This window comes from Populus alba, chromosome 12, assembly GCF_005239225.2.
Source record: "Populus alba chromosome 12, ASM523922v2, whole genome shotgun sequence".
NCBI classification, from domain to species: Eukaryota; Viridiplantae; Streptophyta; class Magnoliopsida; order Malpighiales; family Salicaceae; genus Populus; species Populus alba.
In genome coordinates, this window is record NC_133295.1 from 9,705,200 (window position 1) to 9,720,748 (window position 15,549).

The window sequence follows — 15,549 nt, forward strand, 5'->3', positions numbered from 1 at the left end:
ACTACCAAAACATTCAAAGCTTCAGAGAAGGTATGGAAACCTTTATTGATGGTATGAATATTATAATTCACTTGTTATATTTTCATTATTATACACTCATTAGTTACAATTGTCTTGATTTATTTACTATTATAAGGCCAATTTTAAATTAAGACTTACTCGAGGAAAGCCTCTTCACCACTTGAACATTTTTGGAGAGACATGTGAGAAAAATATAGCAATTGGATCTCAAGCCAATATTGCTAGAGAAAATGTACGAAGATGGGAGAGAGAGAAAAGGGAGATGGTGATGATTTTAATGAGATACAAGCAAATAATAAGATTTATTCAGAGATCTTTCATCCCAAATGCTCCATTAACACCAAAAATACAAGGTTCATTATCATTTACTCCATGATTGTTTAGAACTTTATCTTTGAAAGGTACAAAACGAAAAAAAACCAATGATAAGTGATCATTATTCCTAATTTAAAGAAATGACCCGTGCAACGTGCAATGAAGAATATTTCATAAGTTGTTATGAACACAAATCATCAAGTTTGGAAGCCAATCAAGATAATTAAAGTAACATAGGGATTAGAATTGGAGGGATCAAATCTTTTTTGAAGTAGTTGAATGGCTTATAGATCATTTTAATCTTATTGGAATATTTTTTGGATATCTGGAAGAGCTGCGCTTTGAATGATTGATGAAAAAGATGAGTTGATAATATGTTATTGAGGAGTTCAAGTTAAGCATGAAAGTTAGAACTAATATTTATAGAATTGTCACAGACTTATTTATACAATTGTCAAAAATTTATTTTCTATGGGATATTTTTTGAATTATTAGAACTAAAAATCATGATATCTTTATTGAGTTGTAAACATTGTTAAAATTATGTTAGTCATTTACTTATGCTTTCTTCTCTATGATGAATGGATGATTCGAAGTTTAAAGTCTATTATTAATATTCTTAAATCCCTTCTCTCAATATCATTGATAGAACAATGACTTTTTAACCCTTTTTTTATATTGCAAGAAAATTCAAGGTAGTGTAATGTTAGATACATAAGTTAGATTAAAGAATCATAAATGTGGTAAAAATATTAAAGGATTTTAGTTAAAAATTGATAAATATAAAGGCCGTTGTAACACAAAAAAAGTGTTTTTTAACCAAAAAAAAAATATAAGGGCAAAATAATCAAGATTATTAATTCAATTTATTTTCACAAGTATTCTAAAACCTATAATTGAATTCAATTAGGTGGTTTATTATTTTATTCTAAATATAAATTTTTAATAGATTATCAATTGAATTCGAATCATATATAAAATTAAATTCATTTCAACATGTAATTTGATTTCAAACATACTAACACCTACTTCAAACTTAGCATGTTTTCATCTAATATCATTTTTATTTATCCATGCGCTAACCTATTTTGGTTATGAAATACTAAGGTAATTTTTAATATTATAGTAGTAATTGTTTTTTAAAGTATTTTTTATTTAAAAGTATATCAAAACAAAAAATATATATATATATAAAAGACATCCTAACTTACATCAACTTTTGACACAGCCCAATTTTTTACACAAACTCAAAAGCGCGTCCAGGTTAGAATAAAGAAAAGGGGGGCGAATTCGAATTCCCGCTAGAGATAATTAACCCTCCAAACTGCTCCCTCTATTCAAAATTCCAGACCCCGCCTATCACAAGTCTTAAGAAAACAGAAAACCCCCTCTCCCTCTCCCTCTCTCTTCCTTTCTAACGGTAATTACCTCTCTCCCGTTCCTCATTTTCTCCATCTGTCCATTCACTGCATCAGATCTGCACTCATAAAAGAAAAGAAAAGAAAAGAAAATGGCGTTGTCTTACAGTGATATTATAGATCCCTCTTCAAGGCATCACACTTATAGCAGGAAACAGAAATCTCTCGGTCTCTTATGCACCAAGTAAACAAATCCATCTTTCTTTCTTTCTTTCTTTCTTTTTTTTTTCAAAAACTAATAGTTTTCCCCCGCAATTGAATTGATTTTTACTTTTTGTGCAGTTTCTTGACCCTGTATAATCGAGATGACATTGACGTGATTGGACTTGATGACGCTGCTTCAAAATTAGGTATTTATTTATTTCTGATTTTTATATTTTACTGGTTATCATGATTTAGGAATATCGATCCGTATTTTGAATGGGTGGGATTTTTAATTTCTTTTAATGGGTTTGTGATTTGCAGGAGTTGAGAGAAGGCGGATCTATGATATAGTCAATGTTTTGGAGAGTGTTGGGGTGAGACTCTTGATTATGATGTTGCAATTTTTTTTAATGTTTTTTTCGTGAGTTTTCTTATATGGGTTTTTGATGTTCTTAAAGGTTCTTGCAAGAAAAGCAAAGAACAAGTATTTATGGAAGGGATTTGCTGCAGTCCCTAAAGCTTTACAAGAATTAAAGGTAGTAGAAATAACCCAAAAAATAAAAGAAAATGATTTTATGTTACGTATATTTGAGCTTGATATGGGTTTTCTTCTGAAGTGTTGTTGTTTTTTGAAATTGGGCTGATTTTGTGTTGTTGTTGATGTTTTAGGAAGAGGGTTTGAGAGATAATGTCAATACAATTGATAAGCAAAGCAATAATTCTGTGAAAGTAAGCGGACTTTTAAGGGTTTATTTATTCGTTCTTCATGAACTTACTGTGTTTTGTTAAGGGCTTCTTTCATTCTTTTTTTCTAGTCGGGAACTTTTTTGTTAATCTCCATTTTTCGTGTGTTGAATTTTTTAGGTTGCAGATGATGATGAGGATGAAGATGATGACTCTGATTCCAATCCTAACACTGGAAGCCAGAATGAGAATTCTGGTATTATCAAATCTACAGCGGCGTCAAGATTTGGTAATGTCCTTTCCTTTTCCACGAGCATCTGTATTTATGTTTTCTTCTCTCTCGTATGTTATTACATCACTTGTACAAGTAAGTTTTTTTTCCACAGAATCTGCATATGATTTAAAAAAGCAATAGCTTAACAAACTTTCAAAGGCCTTTGTAGTTATTTGTTCTTGTGATGTGTCGAACTGGAACTAGTCCTATGTTTTGTTCAAAATTTTGGTTGCACATATAATTACCCATCTACTTTTCTTAACATCTTATAACCAAGCTCAATTATTTTTGTTACAGATCACAGGAGGGAAAAGTCGCTGGGTCTTCTGACTCAGAATTTTGTCAAGCTCTTTGTGTGCTTCAACGTGAGTGAAATCTTATATGAGTTTAGTTCTTACAGCCTAGAGTGTGATAGATGTTGTTTTTCAAAGTGTTTTTTGCTTGAAAATACATTAAAATAATATATTATTTTTTTATTTTTTAAAATTCATTTTTGATATGAGTATGTCAAAATAATTTAAAAACATAAAAATAAATAATTTAAAGTTAAAAAAATTTTAAATTTTTTTCAAGGCATGATTAAACTACAATGTCAGATGAGGTCATAATAAATTTTCTAGCCATTATCTATTACATAGTGCTTATGAGTGTTTTGTTATCAGGCAAATTTGATCTCGCTAGATGAATCTGCCAAGTTATTACTCGGGGATGGCCATAAATCCTCAATTATGAGAAGTAATTTTTCTCAACTCCTCAACTTTTGATACGAGCAATTAGTGGTCTAGCTCTTTGGTTTACATTCCGTGAATAATATGATTGTGCAGCAAAAGTAAGGAGGCTATATGACATCGCAAATGTGCTTTCTTCTCTAAAACTTATTGAAAAGGTAACCAATCATGACAAATGCTTATTGAAAACTTAAAGGAATCATGTTAGCCTTTGTTACTCGAGCACTAATACAATTCTTTAAAGTACTGATATTTATTAAATGATGTGCAGACACATACTGCTGACACAAGGAAACCTGCTTTCAGGTGGTTAGGTTTGAGAGGAAAATCGGAGAATGGATCAGGTGATCCTTTGGCTCCTTTTGAGTCTAGGAAGAGGACATTTGGAGCTGATGTCACAAACATATGTTCTAAAAGAAACCAAACGGATTCTTCAGTTGATGGGGATAAAAGCAAGAATCTGAAGATGCAGAAGGAAATAAAAGATGAGAATATTGTAACTGTCGTTCAGAGAGGCAATTTCGAACAGGATTCACAGCAGAACTCAGGAAGTTTCCAGTTTGGTCCTTTTGCTCCTGTTAGCATAGCCAGAGTTGGCAACTCTGAAGAGAAAGTAACTCAGATCTATGATTGGGAGGGTCTTTCCTCTACTTTCCGTCCTCAATACCACAACCAAGGTACAACCTAATGCTTTCATAAAAAATTCACTGAAACGGTTTGACCATATCAGACTTCAAGATCCAATTATTTGACGATTAGGTTCAGAAATACATCTTCAGCAAGAAACAGAAAACACCTGGCCTCTACATAGTCTGTTTGCCTTTCATTTCATGTTTCCTCGTGATATCATGCAATGAGTTGGACAACTGATCAGTCCATTGTTGAGTTGTCTGAAAGCATGAAAATTGTCAATATGCTATTGTTTGAAGGTCTGCTAGTAAAGCTATGCTTTTAAGAAAAGCAAATATGGTTTACTTGGGTCATATCACTTTGTTCGTCCAGTGAAGTTAGTTATTCGTGAAAATCAAAGTTTGTAAATAAATAGATTAGATTAGTGAGCAAATAAATTTAATTTATTATTATAAAAACATGTTAAATAAAAACTGTCAAATGAAATTCTATAGTTTATATATTTTTAAAATTATAAGCACATAAAATTGTAATTAATGACAAACATAATTTTAATATAAACAAATAAATAATAGAATTAGTATGCATACTAAGTATATATTTAAATTTATAATTAATATAAAATAAATTTTTTTAGCATGTATACAAATAAAATTAACTATGATTAAATTAAAATAAAAATGATATTTAGTTGTTGAAGTATTTTAAAGTAATGAATTTTTTATTATTGTTAATGATGAATCATTTGTTCTTAATATTTGATTACTTCTCACTTGTGTCTCCTAAGTTTCCAACAACATTGTTTTGATCCAAATATATTTTTAAATAAGATTTTTGAACCTAAAGATTATGTAAAATCAAATATTTCTCAATAAGATAAATCTAAGTTCTAGATTTGAAAGGAAAATCAAAATATAAAAAAGAAAAAAAAACAAAAAAAATAAGGTAAGGAAAAGTGTGTAAAACCTAAAAAATTCAAGTTGGAAGCTTTTTTTCTAGAAGTGAATTTTAAAAATTAAAAGGTTAAAGAATTAATAAGAATTAATTTTTACTATTATTAATTTTTTGTTAGCCATTACAAATTAAGAATTATTTAAAAAAAAAATAAGAGTTTTGGTATGAAACAATTTTTTTTTTATATTTAATTATAATTTATTTAAATCATGTTAATTAAAATAAAAAAAATCTAATTTATTCCCTTGAGGCGGCCTCCATTGAGCGATCCTTTCGTCTTTCCAGCTTTCGCATTTACTTGGCCTATCCACATTTTTCACGTAGTTTTGCTCTGGCCTTTTCAGCACTTGTCTAGCTTGTGAGTTAGGTTTCGTGTGCTTGATAATTTGGGGTTGTGCTTCCTCTGAGATGTCATTGTGTTGATTGCTAGTCGTCAGTTAATAGTTTATTTTAATATGCCTTGCCATCCATTTGTCTTGTTGAACCTTTGGAACAAAAAGTGTGGAAAATATGAAAAGCTCATATGCTGATAATTTTTGCAGCTTTGAGAGATCTCTTTTTTCACTACACGGAAGCATGGAAATCATGGTACACGGAAGTTGCTGGGAAGAAACCATTACACATCTCCTAGTTTTTTATTACTGTGTCTCTGCTACCAGTACAGTATAAGACACTCCATTCTCTCTCTCTTTTCCTCTTTTGTTCTTTTCTTTTTTTTTTTGTACTTTTTAGGATAGAAAAATGGCTTCAGGTTGGATGCATATTCCCCGTGCACCATCTTAGCGTGGCCAAACAATGTTGTTTATCTGATGTTTCGAAGCAAATGAATTTGAATATACCCGTCTTTTCTCCTTGGTTAAGTAGCTACAAAGTTGCTTCGTTTATGCAAGACATCATTTTGTTTTCATGGGACAACAGCTGCAGCGCAATACAATACACTCAGACCTTTTCCTATCTATTACATTTTCTTGTCTTCTTGCTGTTTTGATGCTCTTATGATGCCGGGAATTATAAAAGATGAAATTAGAGATAAAGGTTCTGCAAATGCACCGACACCGCGTCGTGAGAAAAACGTGGATGAAGGTTTGGGTCTCTTTGTTTTGGGGTAAATGACGAGGGGCGAATGCTTCTAAACCCTACGGTAGTGAGAGATTTACGAACACCCAGATGTCCTCTGGGTCTTCTTTGAAAGTGAGTACATCTTCGGACAACAATGGAGAATGGAATATCGTTATTGCTCTATGATTCAGGTGAAGGAAATGATGAGAAGCATTTTCTCGTATGTTCCCCATCAGTCTTGCAGTAGCATCGACTGCCATATCCGGATTTCATGTTTTTACTGCTCGTGTACAATGTTTATCGATCGCCAAAGGAGAACAAATCATCTTTTTTATCGGCACATGAAGAAAGCTCTTGCCTTGATGAAATAAAAATGTACTATAATTTATCCATGTTTATCGGCACATGAAGACAGCTTTTGTCAAACTCGAAATCAAAATTTTTATTATTATAAATTGCAAATGTCAATTTACATATCGATAAATGTTTTTAAAAAAGGTGTCCAGTACAAGAAAGAGAGATGGCAGAAATCGGAGCTTTCCAGGTCTACTATAAAATAATTTCGTCCTGAACACTAACATCGAGTGTCTTGTATGGGAGGACAATGCTGTTAATCACCACTACTTCATCCTCAACAGTAACACCTTCGCCTGGATCAATGAAAAGAACACTGAGATCGTGCAGAGAAATAATTTGTCCATAAAAAAAGAGGAAATGGACTGGTAAAGGGAAATAGGGTTAATGCATAAAAAATGTACCAAGGATTGTAACCCCAAGCTTGGCATTGTAATCACCTCCAGCCTGTAACCATTTCATTGAACATAATAAGTCCTACCATGCATTAAAGGGAAGTCCGCAGATAAAGGAAATATATACCATAGTGGTAATAATAAGAATAAACAGATGCATCATATCAGACACCACTTTGGAGAAGGAACAGAGGAGAGTTTCGGATTATCAATGGAAGAAGGGGGAAAAAATAATACGACAATGGTAACATTAAACGTGTAGATACTAGAATCGTATTACTGATATTGAGACACATTCCGCAATACAAATATAATGTCTGCCTTTGTTATATTGTCGGGATACTGATTGAAGTGAATAACATTTGGCAAGTAGCAAACAAGAGCGACAATCATCCAACTAAAATATAACAGGATAGACAACTTGCCTGGACACGGGACCATCTCCCAATGGAAGAGTTCCACCCAACAATTGAATAAATGACAACTGCATTTTCCTGAGAGATAAAACGAAGCATACAATCAAGTTTGAGACATCTTAAGGGGCCCCTCCACAACCTCACCCTAAAAAGATATAAAGATAGCAAAGTTATTCATGATAAATCTCTTAATTCAGTTCCCTACCATGACTTCAACGTTATCTAGGATGATACACCTTATGAGCCTTGCACCTGGTCCTATACGAGCATTGGCAGATATAGAGACATTGGGACCAATCTGTTTCATCACATTCCACAAAAAAGTCAATTTCATAAATGAATTATATGCAGGGAAAGAAGCAGTACATAAAACAGGAAGGAGAAGTGCTATAGAAACAAAGAAATCATAACAACTGATGTGGAGGTTGCATTTTCATGCTTGATCATTATTTGATTATTTGTGAGACCCACAGTTTTACGACTTATTGTTTGACACAAATTTTTATGGAATCTTAACATGATTTTTTGTTTGTAAATCATTTTCCGCTCCGAAAGGAAAAGAGTAAGCAACCAACATTCCTTTTGCATCATAATAGATGGATAAAGAAACTATTAACATTTTTAAAGGTGCCCTAGAGGCCAATGCACCTAATTCCCATCACCTAACCACCACCATAGAGGGATTTGACAAAAAGAATACTGATAAGAATTCAAGCGGATAAAAAAAAGTGCTGACTAAACTATGAACAAAAAAAGAAAAAGAAGCCCTGACTATCATTGTACTAAAAGGATTGCATTGGCTAACAGTTCTATTGTGTACAAATAATACTAGTAAGCATTCAACCGGATAAAAAAACAGTACTTGCTAAACTATGAACAAGAAATAAAAAGGGGCCCCAACTAAAACATACTAAAAGGATTGCATCGGCCATCAGTTCTATTTTGTACCCATATATCTGTTATCATAAACAAGATGAAAAGATTACCTTAGCAGTAGGATGTACTTTCGCTGAAGGATGTATATAAACATCACCTTCAATAGTAGCACTCTTTGAGCCATCACCACCAGCCAAAAGATGGGGTGAGGTGAATTGGAATTGGGCAAGATATAAACCAGAACACTTTAGAGACATTCTGCAGTATAAATTTAGTGAAAATGACACAAGGTAACTGGTTAAAGATGGCAAAGAAGATCTAACATAAGATGTAAAGATTGACTTACCCAGGAGTTTTAATTTGTTCCCAGAAGTCCATGGTTTCATACGTATATAGCTGCTTTTTTCCAGCAAGGGGTGACAGGATATCCTGATCCAATCTTACATAATCTGTTGGAAGACTCCTGTTAAGGGAACTTGGATCAAAGCAGGAGCTTATGGAAAATATTGGGTTCTATCGAATCAATAAGTGAGCACTAACAACGATATTAATGCACGTTGAGAAAGGAAAGAAAATACCAAAACAGGACTTGGCTAAAACTATCAAGGATGTCTCTCCCAGAATAGTAATATTAGAGAGGACATATACTGCAACTTAAACGATAAAGTTCATATTACTGCAGGGAATCTGTATTCCAATTGAGTTGTACAAATTGAATTTTTTTGTTACACAGAAGACCTGTTGACTACTTGACTCTTCATACAAGTTCAAGATGTGGTTGGCAAATCCCATGCCAGTAAACAATCAATTGTGACAAGAGAACATTTCGAACACTAACTCTCCAAGTCACTCATTTACATAGACAAGCAAACAAACATATGATTATTGTCATGAATAAGTCTAAATTTTAGTCAATTCAACGACTAAAGAGGCCCAAGAAAGAAAGAAATAAAATAGATCCACTCTTAGTCACAAGAACTGTAATTGATGGTCTTCAAACCCATGAGTTACTGCAGATGCATATGGATTGTTCAAACAATCCATGAGATGCTTATGCATCTTATGGATTGTTTGAAGAATTCCAGTTAAGAGGCCAAATGTATTTTCAAAACTAATTGGCAACTTTAATGAGTTTAAAAAAAGTGGTATCTTAAAAGATTGGCGAAACATTTGTTCAACTCCCTTTCAATAAATTTATCATAATAGTTTAAAGTGAAATTATTCTAGCAATGCTCAGCCTAGAGTCATTAATTCCAAGATTAAGGGATGAAAAAGTACGTAAAGTATGAACCACATACCTTGTAGAAAATTGGAGGGCTTCGAAGCTAGAAACACGTCTCAGATTAGCTGAAAATGGTAAAACAGAGTTTAGAATTTTCCAAAATCAAGACTCAAACTATCAATAATTACAGAGAATGCTATCACAATCTAAAAAAACAAGCCAAGATATGCCAAGCTTTAGGATCAGAATATTTTTAGTTGATGCAGATTTTCACTATGCACCCTTGTTAAAAGCCGATACAGGCTAAACTAGTTTATTAAAGAAAAGAAACACGGAATTCTGGAACTTCTAAATTAATCTTACACAGGCACCCTACAGGCAAAACACCATATCACATACCTCTGTCTTTCCGTTGAGAAGAAACACCCTGGATGGCTGTGAATATTTCTGGTGTAAAAACATAAACACCACAATTTATCCGGTCACTTACCTACATCAAAACATAATATCAAACGAATGAAAAGGGGGGGAAAGCATAATTGAGGGGAATGGCAGTAAACAGTAACAGAAATCACCATTGGATTCACTACAATTTGAAGCCTATTGTACTTCAATAAAAGAAAATAAAATAAAATTGATGTTTGGTTATGTACTAAAATTAAGTATAAAAAAAGATGAGATTTTGCTATCAAGCCTAAGCAAAAACTTCTTACCTTTAAATGCAGAAGTAAGCTTTTCAAAATTCAATGACCATACCTTCAGATTATATGTATTGGTTTTACTTAAAAAAAAAAAACAAAAAAGGGATAACAACCAAGAAAGATAGTTAAAAAAAAGCTTAAAAAGTTGAATCAGATCCATCTTTGATCAATCATTCGAGCAAATAATGAAAGTACTGAAATTCCCTAAATAAAATGTGTTTCTGGACTGGTACTTACAAAAGTTTCAGGCTTCTCTGTGTAATGCAACAACTCATTGGTGTCAGGATCAGCTACCAATTCCCCAAACTGGCTGGCTGACTCAGCTGAGACCTGCATGCAGAAAACAATAATGGAGTTAAAACATCTTGGAGACAAACAGAGTACATCCTATTGCTGGAGTACCAAACTCTGAACAATTTTCCTAGGTTATTATCTTTTGCATTCAACTAACCTTGATTACTAGGATAGTTCCCATCCCACCATATGCTCTGTGGGCCTCTGCAAGCATTGCAGTGGAAATACAGTAATTAATGCTTCTGCTACATAAATATAAACTACAAACTGTCCACACAAAAGAAACCTTAGCTAAAATATAATAATGTACATAAGACCATTTTATTTATCTCAATATAATCATGGAAATATCTAAAATTAATGGTTCCATGAGGATGCATATGATACCCTGAAGAGGAATTTACGAACAAGTTCAAAAAAATTCATGAAGTTCAAAATAATCCAATATGGCAAAGTAGATTACCAAGCATTTCTGGGAGTGGAAAACTGCAGCAAACATCACAATTCAGCAGAAAGATATGGGACTGCGGCAAGATAACCAAGCATCAGTACTGAATTTTGGAGTAGAAATCATCCATCTATATCTGCAGAAAATGCTAGCAACTACCGCATGTTCACATATGAACATGCAAAGAAAATACTGTAAAATAGGTGACAGGCGTGCATGCTAATAGAAAAGTTTAAGCTGAGATGAAAACCGGGTTGTCTTCCATGATTAGATCTCTGAAGTTAAAAAGCCCGCCAGCAGAACCATGTGGCTTATCTTCCCGCAAATATCTACAAGCACAGATTGATAATTACAAAAAAAAAAAAAAAACTCAACTACGGAATCAGCAGCAAATAATCAAGAAAGGCCATCAAGTCATTTTACCTAACAGACACTTTCAGCTCATTCGAGATTGAGGAAACATACAAAGCAAACTCTCTTTCCTCGTAGAAACCAACAAGATAGATCTGTGTCAAGTTTGGAATCTGAAACAGAAAATGCAATCTCAATGACTCTAAAATATGCTATGCTAACTAGGAAACAAACAAATTAGAATAATTTCTTTAAGGAATTAAATAAACACCTTCTTACAAGCAGAGATTGGATGGTGAACCATTGGTTGTCCTGCTAGAGGAAAAAGAGGCTTTGGAATATCCAATGACAACGGCCTGAATCTAGTGCCTGCATCATTTCAGATTTCAACTCAATTGAATGAAGAAAACAAATCAAAGAAACAAAGAACAGGGTTTCATTATCTGCACCAAAAGAATCAAAATTACATCAAACATCGAGAAAATCAGAAGAACCCAGGAAAAAGTCCGATAATGGAGCCGTAAAATGAGCATTAAACTGTATCGCATACAATTAAGGAATCACAATTGAGAATTCCAATATAGAAATCAAACTGTGATTAAGCAATTGAATGAACAAAAAAAATTGATACCTTTAGTAGGTCCACCGACCATGATGACAGCAACAACCCTCTCCTCAGAGCTTCCCATATTTTTCCACTCAAAACAGCAACCCCGGATCTCAAATTCCTCAGTAACTCTTGTCTGTTTAAAATTTTTATGTATGTGGACACAGACAATACTCAACCGTACAGCAACAACAAAATTAAGAGCATGTCACCATTCAATCCATCTCAGTAATAGTAAATAGACCAACAATATCTTGCTCCCTTTTGGCGACAAGGACGTATAGATTTTTTAAGATCTAGTGCAGTGAAGTGCGGGTGATAAGTGGTAAAAGATATATATATATATATATTCTTTGAGCTGTGAAAGGAAACAAACAGTGTGTAAGTTTCCCGGATCTGGACCACTGCTGCTGCTGTTTTTACTAACGATCCGTGCCTTCTGATGTGGTTGTGTTGTATTTGCGTGTCTGCTTTTTGGTGAAAGGCAGAGGGCGGGGGGACATCTCAGCTTGGGGTCTTGGAGATTTGATTATGGCCCACTCTTCCATACCATCATAAGTTGACAGCTAGACGAGGATGCTTCTTCTCCTTCTTCTTCTTCTTCTTTTTTCGAGAAGAGAATATTCTTGATTCCCAGGAGGGTGGTATATTATTATTCGAAACAATAATTCTCGTATGGATCTTACTTAGTTACAAGACAAATGACACTGTTCATTACAATTGTATTTGTGGTCTCTTGATCATTTTGTCTTTTGTATTTGCTTTCAGAGTGGGATGATATTTTTACTATGATATAAATATTTTTAAAACATTATATGGGGTTATTTTAGTGATTATATTTTTTAATATATAATAAAATTATTAATATAATCATTGAATAAAATAATTTAATATATGTACAATAGCGTTTTTGTTTTATATTTAATAAAATAATAGAATTACTATATTACCATTAATATTTAGATTTTTTAGTTCTGGTATCAGGGTTTTAATTATAATTTTATAATGGTTTGTTTGTTATTATTATTTTTTAATTTTTCTCATTAAATTGCATTCTTCTTGGGTTTTTTCTATCAACTTTTTTCCTTATATTTTTTTTGTTTTTGCAGGTTTTTTAGTAATATTTTTCTACTGATCACATCCTTTAAAATTAAATTGATTGAGAATTATGCTTCTTGATTGAATCTAGGTCAAACATTTCACGGGATACAACTTTTAAAGATTAGATCAGGTTTAAGAGGTTTGCTGAGTTTCTTTCCTTTTTATAAATTGAGGGTTTTTTTATTTTTTTTTTTAACTTTTGTTTTGATATATATTTTTTAATTTTATTCTCTTATTTTATTTTATTTTTTTGTTTGATTTTATTGGGTTAGCCCTCAACAATGTTTTTCTATTTCATTCCCTATCAATTTTTAATCTATAAATAATCTATCATATTATAAATGATTTTCAACTTTACCCCCTCTGATTTTTTTAATATTTTAAGTTTGGTCCTAATTCTTTTAATTGTATTTTTTTTCTTTGGAACAATTTTTTTTTTTTCGAATTTCATTGCTATTGGGTTTTAGCCCCGTTCTTTTAGTTTTTTCAACAATTCCATCATTCAAAATTAAATTGGATAACATTTAAGATTCTTAATTGAACTTTAGGTCCATGATTTAACAAGCTGCAAGTTTTTTAGATTAGACTAGATTTAGAAAGTTCACCTGATTTCCTCTTCTTTTTTAAGTTGATGTTTTTTGTTTTTTAAATTTGACTTTCTTTTTTCGTTTTTCTTCAGTTAGGTTGGCATTGAGTTGTTTAATAATCTAAATAGACTCAATTGTGGTTCCTTTTTTGTTGTTTTTTTTTACCAATTCTTTTATTGTTTTCTTTATATTATTTAAATTGTCACTTTAACCAATGACTTGAAACATCAATTTTTTCTAACCTATCACTTTTTTTACATAAAAAATAAATTGTTTGACCCACGACGATGCGCAAGCAACAAATCTAGTCCACAACTAAATTTATTAAACATAACAGATAAGTTGCTCAATTCAGACCTTATTTGCTAATTTGCTATATAATATATAAAAAATTATAGTAGTTCTCCAATAATTTTTTTTTATTAAAATAAATATAAAAAGTAGAAAACTATTCTTCAGAGATACAGAATATTAGGGGTGTTCAAAAAAACCGAATAACCGAAAAAACCGATGAAAAATTAACCGAGAAAACCGAACCGAGATAAAAAACCGATTAAACCGATTACCAAAACCAAAACTCTTTCCGGTTCGGTTCGGTTTCGGTTTCACCACCAAAACCGGTGAACCGAACCGGCTACCCGTAAAACAAAAGCCAGAAGAAACGACCTACTGACCTAGTATAAATACTAACTAGTACAATAAAGTGTAAACCTAAACCTAACATTACAATTTACTTCTGCAGCCGCCGCCCACACCAAACCTAAATTTTTCATTTTCTCTGCCTCTTACCTTCATCTCCGCATATATCTCTTCTCTAGCTTTATCTCTTCTACAGCCGCCGCCCACACCAAACCTAACATCTTCTCTGCATCTATCTCTTCTTGAGCTGATTAACAAGTAAATAACCCACATCTCCGCATCCATCAAGTAAAGATATTGCTGTGCACCGTGTCGATATAATTTCAAGCTAATTCAATTATATATGTTACATTTCAGTGGTAGGGAAGCATGGCCGCAAACAAACTCCAACGACATGAATGGGCACAGACAAGGAACGTTCCAGTCACAACAAAGATCTGGACAACTAATGGAGGTATCATCCCAAAGTCTAGAATTCCTTAAAGATTTTTCAAAATTTCCAGAAATCCAACATATGGGGATAATAGTTTAATTACATGGATTTGCTTGACTGGTTACTTACAAGAGGTGGCATGCACTTCTCTTAATTAATACTGCAGGAAAGCGATTCGACTAGGCTGAGAAGCTACTTGGGGTCTAGTTTGGATTGCAAGAACCCCAGCTTGGAGTTCACAATGTGTAGACCAGATTGGCCGGGGAAAGAACATTGCTGATCATGCATAAACAATTGCTATATACCATGGTTGTCTTTCTTTGAAGTGAATTCCTGCCCACCGTAAGCCAATTTAGAAAAAAAACCAAAAAAACCCATGGGATTAGGTTTCCCGGTTTTTTCCTTAAAAAACCGGATTTAACCGAACCGGACAGGTTCGGTTTGAATCGGTTTTCGGTCCGGTTCGGTTTATTTTTTGCAGCAATACTGTAATTCGGTTCGATTGGTTTTTTTAGTCTAAACCGAACCGAACCGAACCGAACCGTGAACACCCCTACAGAATATTATGAATCAAAAATATGTTTTTTCCATTTTACCTTTCATTCCAATAAACAATAATCTTGCTAGTTGGGGTTTTATTATCATTTTCTATGACTCATTGGTCATTTGCAAATTAATATCGGCAAATCAATCGTTTTATCTTTTGTTGGTAGAATAAATTTACTTATTTGACCTTCTCTTAAAAAAAGAACTAGCATTTAAGGGTTTTTTGTTTAAGCATAGTAAAATGATTTTATTGACTTTGAAGACAAGAAAAGAAAAGGATTTTTAGGGTTGTTTTTTGTCATTTTAGTTAGTTAGTTAGTTAGTTTTTTTTTTTTTTTTTGTAGTTCTCAGT

General features: G+C 32.7%; 2 protein-coding genes across 2 annotated transcripts; one reads left to right on the forward strand and one right to left on the reverse strand.

The window, feature by feature from the left end:
* The first annotated feature begins 1,582 nt into the window (after nucleotides 1-1,582).
* On the forward strand, nucleotides 1,583-6,006 carry LOC118044575 (E2F transcription factor-like E2FE). Its single transcript, XM_035052935.2, has 11 exons — nucleotides 1,583-1,938; nucleotides 2,037-2,104; nucleotides 2,220-2,272; nucleotides 2,357-2,434; nucleotides 2,568-2,627; nucleotides 2,763-2,871; nucleotides 3,154-3,221; nucleotides 3,519-3,591; nucleotides 3,681-3,742; nucleotides 3,856-4,261; nucleotides 5,711-6,006. The coding sequence occupies exons 1-11, from the start codon at nucleotides 1,847-1,849 to the stop codon at nucleotides 5,797-5,799; spliced, it is 1,158 nt and encodes a 385-aa protein (XP_034908826.1). The 5' UTR covers nucleotides 1,583-1,846; the 3' UTR covers nucleotides 5,800-6,006.
* A 637-nt stretch (nucleotides 6,007-6,643) lies between these two features.
* On the reverse strand, nucleotides 6,644-12,614 carry LOC118044574 (uncharacterized). The gene is made up of 15 exons (XM_035052934.2): nucleotides 11,916-12,614; nucleotides 11,556-11,653; nucleotides 11,357-11,457; nucleotides 11,184-11,262; nucleotides 10,949-11,009; nucleotides 10,643-10,689; nucleotides 10,429-10,521; nucleotides 9,890-9,980; nucleotides 9,567-9,615; nucleotides 8,615-8,731; nucleotides 8,379-8,526; nucleotides 7,598-7,690; nucleotides 7,402-7,470; nucleotides 6,986-7,028; nucleotides 6,644-6,877 (listed from the first exon to the last, which is right to left on the reverse strand). Exons 1-15 carry the CDS (start codon nucleotides 11,971-11,973, stop codon nucleotides 6,777-6,779), a joined length of 1,248 nt encoding a protein of 415 aa, XP_034908825.1. The 5' UTR covers nucleotides 11,974-12,614; the 3' UTR covers nucleotides 6,644-6,776.
* Between the last annotated feature and the right edge of the window lie 2,935 nt (nucleotides 12,615-15,549).